The 5,494-nt window shown below is 38.5% G+C and overlaps 1 protein-coding gene across 1 annotated transcript; it reads left to right on the top strand.

Moving 5' to 3' along the window:
* MCTS1 (MCTS1 re-initiation and release factor) lies at nucleotides 1-5,209 on the top strand. Its single transcript, XM_015860825.2, has 6 exons — nucleotides 1-156; nucleotides 381-533; nucleotides 1,070-1,167; nucleotides 2,097-2,230; nucleotides 3,144-3,211; nucleotides 4,133-5,209. The coding sequence occupies exons 1-6, from the start codon at nucleotides 146-148 to the stop codon at nucleotides 4,212-4,214; spliced, it is 546 nt and encodes a 181-aa protein (XP_015716311.1). The 5' UTR covers nucleotides 1-145; the 3' UTR covers nucleotides 4,215-5,209.
* Nucleotides 5,210-5,494: the final 285 nt, after the last annotated feature.

Raw genomic sequence — 5,494 nt, 5'->3', positions numbered from 1 at the left:
TAAAGCGCGCGGCGTTTCCGGCTGGCGCTGGAGGGGGAGGGCCGGGACCTCGTGTGAGGGAGCGCGGAGTCCCGGCAGCCCGCCCCGCGCCCGCCGGTCCACGCCCGGCACAGGATCTCGCTGTCCCGGCTCCCACCGTCCCAGGATGTTCAAAAAGTGAGTGGGGTTGGTTGGGCTGATTGTAGGAGGCCGCTATGGGCCCTGTGAGTGCGCTCGGCCGGGCCCGGCGCTCCGTCCGCCTCAGCAATAGGGCCGGGGCCGGCGTCACGGCTCTTGTAAGCTTGTATCTCAAAGTTGGGCACATTATGTTGTTAATATCTGTAAACGTTACGTCGTTTGGGCAGCTAATTCAGTGTTTCTGAAATGTTTTTGCTCGGCAGATTTGATGAAAAGGAGAACGTATCGAACTGTATCCAGCTGAAGACTTCAGTTATTAAAGGTATTAAGAACCAGCTGATAGACCAATTTCCTGTTATCGAACCATGGCTAAACCAAATCATGCCAAAGAAAGACCCCGTCAAAATAGTAAGATGGTGAGTTTCTTTTTGTTTAACCTCTGTTTCCAACGTGCTTGGGTTGCTTCATGTATATGCTGACTTTCTGTAGGAGAACAGCCTAGGGGCTTTAAAAGGATGTATTCATTCTTGTAGGTAGAAGTGCCTGTGTGTGCTTATCATGCTGTTGAAAACATGCTTGTAGGGTGCTGGAGGAAAATGGGAATGCCTGCTGGTAAACATCTGGACCTGTATGGTGACTCTCTTGGGACTGGCTTGTTGTTGAAGGGAAGCATTCAGCTTTATGGCTTCAGAAGATCAAACTGTTTTATTTTATTAGAGGATATGATATTTTTGCTGGCTTTTGTGATCAGCTGTCTGTCTGTCTGTCTACAGAACAGGAGAGGGAATAGTGCATGAGGCCAAGAAAGCATCTGGTATTTTTAGTTTTATATGTTCCTGATAATTGACTGCCTTAATTATCCTCAGTTGCCAATGTAGATCAGAAAATGTGGGGCCTTTAATTTACGAAAGAGATAATTAGTTGTTAAGGTTACATTGATTTTATTTTGCAGTCATGAACATATAGAAATCCTCACTGTGAATGGAGAATTGCTGTTCTTCAGACAAAGAGAAGGGATTTTTTACCCAACGCTAAGGTTACTTCACAAATGTAAGTTCTCTAAGGATGGTGGTTTTGGGAGCAGAGGGGTGAGCGTGTCAATAAAAAGACCTCTGTAAAACTGAGTTAAAAAAACCTATTGATATTTATATAGTGCATTATACAGGTCTTAAAGATGTATTATATATTTCCGTCTGTATTTACATTGCTGCTTTAGGTATCTAGGTGGCTTGTTATCTCCAAAATAAATGTAATTTTCTATATTAAGTAATCCGACTTTTGATTTTTAGGTATTACGTTGCAGAATTCTTGTGCTTCCTTCTAGCTTCCAGCTTTTACTTCTTAAAATATAATCTTTAGCATTACTTTATCTCTACTCTTGCTATTCTCCTCCATTCTGTTACTGCTTTGGATGACTTTGGCTGTTCATAAAACGTTGATTTGTATTTAAAAACCATGTTTGAAATACTTGATGTTGCACAAACCCGGAGAATGCTTGTGAGAACTGACCTTCATGAATTTTGTCTGTCTTTGCCTATTTTGTCCCGTTACTTCTGAAGTGTTTATTTGTAATGGAAGTAGTTGTATGTATGGTTATGGGTTTTTTTGTTTGTTTGTTTTCCTTTTGAGGCATTTAACATCCCTTAGGATGCAGGCACTTCAGTGATTGTTTTATTTGGCTGAAGCTTGTTTTAGTTTTTTATTGCTTTTATAAGGGCTGTGTGTACATGCAGGAAGGATAGGCCCTCTGTTTGGTTCTGAGATCCCCAGCCTTTAGCTCTCAGAACAAAGATTTAATCAGGAAAAACAGTACCTGTGTTTTTTCAGGACAATGTTGCCCAGCATGAGTGCTGCTAATAATTTCTCAACCTTCTTGCCCATGCAGCACATTATTCATCTAATTGCCCCGATATGGTAATGAATTATTCATATTGTTATCTTAATGTATTAATTGTAATGCTGTATCTTTCCCCTCTTAGATCCATTTATTCTACCACATCAGCAGGTTGATAAAGGAGCCATTAAATTTGTACTAAGTGGAGCTAATATAATGTGTCCTGGCCTGACGTCTCCTGGAGCAAAACTTTACCCCGCTGCCGTTGATACTGTTGTTGTATCCTTCTTTAATTATGAATTACTTCTTGCTGAGTTGAATTTGTATGTGTATGTTCTCAGCTGGTTATGAACTTAATTACTTTGGTGTTGAATATTATTTCATGGAATAAGTAGTAACCTGAAAAGATTTGCAAAGCTTTAAATGTTATTTGGAAAGATTCACATTGTTCTTAATCCTTTTTTCCTGTTGTGATGTTTCAAAGCCCCCCCAGAATTAACTGTTCCTGCTGTGCTTGGTTAGATGGGAAGCTCTTCTGTTAATGTAATGGGTAAGAGAAGCTCCTCCGGTGTTAGGCAGGGTTGCTGAAAGAGGTGAGGTACAACATAATTTTTTCCCCTGCTTCCTTAAAACAATTATCTTTTTCAGTTATAGAAGAGCACAGTTCATTTCTTAGGGAATGAATGCATTACTGAGAAAGGGGCTGTGAGCAAATTCAGTATCAGTGCCAACCTCTACAGCTGTTGTTGCTATTCAGATGCGATTGGAGAAGATGCATGTGTAGTATTACATGCTGCTGAGCTTTGAGAAGAATGTCTCATTCCATTATCTTCTAGATTTCTTCAGATATGTCTCAGTTCTTCTGTACAGTGTGATGTAAAATGGTGCCATGTGTAGCTGCAGCACCAGTATTAGATGGGGAGGAACATATGGAGAGTTGTGTTGGGAGGTTGTTTTGTAATTGCTATTTGAAGTTCATAAATATGTGCTTCGCATTCTGTGCACTGATTCAGCTGTTCATTTTGCCTGTTTTCAAGAGTTAGTGCTCTGCAATTACTGGAAGGACAAAAGTTCTACTAGGAAGTTTGATGCTTTTTTATAAAGTGATTTCCTTAAGTTGCTTGTTACTGCTTTTACTTTTTGGAAGTAACATTAAAAAAACCAACCTGTTTTCCTTAGCCGTAATTTTGAGGCAATAATGGCAGAAGGAAAACAACATGCGTTATGTGTGGGAGTCATGAAGATGTCAGCTGATGACATGTAAGTGTTGTAAAAAAATGAAATATAACTTGTCCCATATCATAATTTCTTCTTTAGTTTGTAATTTAAGCTCTACTGTCAAGGCTATTGAATCACTGTTGCAATGTGTTTCTTTTATGTATAGCGTTTATTTAAGCTTTTTTGATTAACATTAAGCTGGGAAGAAGGAGGCAAGGAATATCTTTCCTAGTTATTTATTCACCTTACGGAGTCAAAATAGTTACTTTATGTGAATATAGATATAGAAGACAAACAACTTTGGTGGTGTCTCTGAATGTCAGTATTTCTTACGCTCTGATAATACTTTATCAGAGATTCTGCTGAACTCTGCTAAATCATGTCCCTGGGCACCACATCCAAATGGCTCTTAAACACATCCAGGGATGGTTATTCAATCACCTTCCTGGGGAGCCTATTCCAGTATTGACTACCCTTTCTGTAAAGAAGTGTTTCCTAACATCCAACCTAAACTTACCCTGGCACAACTTGAGGCCATTAAGAAAAGGTTGAGAGAAGGAATATGTAACTACCTTTGTCCCATCCCACATCTTCAGAGATTTGCTGTGGTCATTGAAAGCCTGTGCGTTCCTAATCCTTACTTCAAATTCACTTGAATATTGTATTCCTGCGGGAAGTAACATGAACTGGAAAGGGAAATGGCAGTGCTCTATGCGCGCTGTTTTCTGTGATACTGTCTAAAACAGAAAATTAAGAAACAATAGTATTTAGATCACATTGTATTATGATACTCGATGCGTTAGTGGAATTAACACAGGTATTTTCCTTCTTGATTCCCAGGGGATTTAAACTTTTCTGCCCTAGAACGATGAGTCATTTACAAGCGCAGTTTGTACATTCAATGTGGTGTTTTATACTGCTCCAATATTAACCTAATACTTCTGTGCTTTTGTTCTTCAACAGTGAGAAGGTCAACAAAGGGATTGGTATTGAAAATATCCATTATTTAAATGATGGTCTTTGGCATATGAAGACATACAAGTGAAACAAAAGGAACTGTGTTACTCCAAGGGAATGCACTTAGGTTAAATGTGGACTGCTTTGTAATTCCTCGTTTTTAATGTGACTGAATGTACAAATTATTTTGTTCTGTGGCAATGCTAAATAAAACAAGTGAATGCAAAAGTACCGATAGGCTACGATAGTTTTCTAGAATTCTTTTTACTACAGTTTTGAAATGGTTTGTCTTAAGCCCAAATCTTCAGTCACTGAAGGTATCTGGTGGGAAAAATCCTGCACAGACTGTGAGTAGAGTTTCAAATGAAAAGGAGGAAAAAGCCAAGGAATGTTTACATTTTTATGCTCCTCTAAAACAGTAATGTAAAATATATGTGAAATATCATTAGTACAGTTTCTCAAACCTCCATAACACTTCAGATTTTTTTTGCTTCTGATTTAACATCTCACCAGCCTATCTCCTTATTGAATGTGGAGAAATGGTTTGGTTTTTTTTAACTTATTTATTAACAGCATTAACTTTAGTATTTTACTTCAGGAATACTTCTTTTTAAGAAGCATTTATCAATAGGATTTAAGAACATAAAGTCATATGTGGACTATAAAGTCTTCTGTCTTAGATCATAACTTAAGAATATATATAAGCTCAAATTTCTACCTACCAACACTGATACTGCTCTCCTTACCGTGGCACTTATTGCAGTAGTGGTCATGCTCCAAATGGAGTATGTGCCAGTTGGTGCCTGATGTGTGACTCCCTGTTTGCGCCTTACTTTAGGAGCAGCAACAAAATCACTGTTCAACAAAAGCACGATAGCAAAACATAGCTCTAGGGGGACTTCAAAAGGGATGTCAGCTTCTGGAGGCTGTTACACAGGTACACCTGCACAAGTGTATAGAGAGCACTGTTTGTCTTAGTAATCCACTTTGTTCAGTGATTGTGTACTCAAAGCTGTGTCTATGAAAAACAGGCTGTGCCATGGAATTATTGAATAAACGAAGAAAACATTAAGGTCTACTGTTCATAACTCTGTCTCTGGAAGTGTTTATTAATATTTTAAGCCTCTTTTCTAACATTTGTATTTTACTAATGGTAGGGCTTGATTTTGTGTGCAGTGCCCTGCATGTTTCATTTCTGTGACCTTTACAGCAGATAGTGACAGAGGTGTTCTCAGTCTTAATTCTGAAGGCAAATTACAACACAAAAGATCAAAGTATTAACGTGGTGCTACTCTTAAATTACTTCTGTAAAATTATTTACAAGATGCTTTTGAAAAGGACAAAGTGTATCTGAAAGTATACATTTAA

The sequence above is a fragment of the Coturnix japonica genome, chromosome 4 (assembly GCF_001577835.2).
Source record: "Coturnix japonica isolate 7356 chromosome 4, Coturnix japonica 2.1, whole genome shotgun sequence".
Taxonomy (NCBI): Eukaryota; Metazoa; Chordata; class Aves; order Galliformes; family Phasianidae; genus Coturnix; species Coturnix japonica.
The sequence above is the reverse complement of the archived record's forward strand: the minus strand, read 5'-3'. Positions and strand labels throughout refer to the sequence as shown.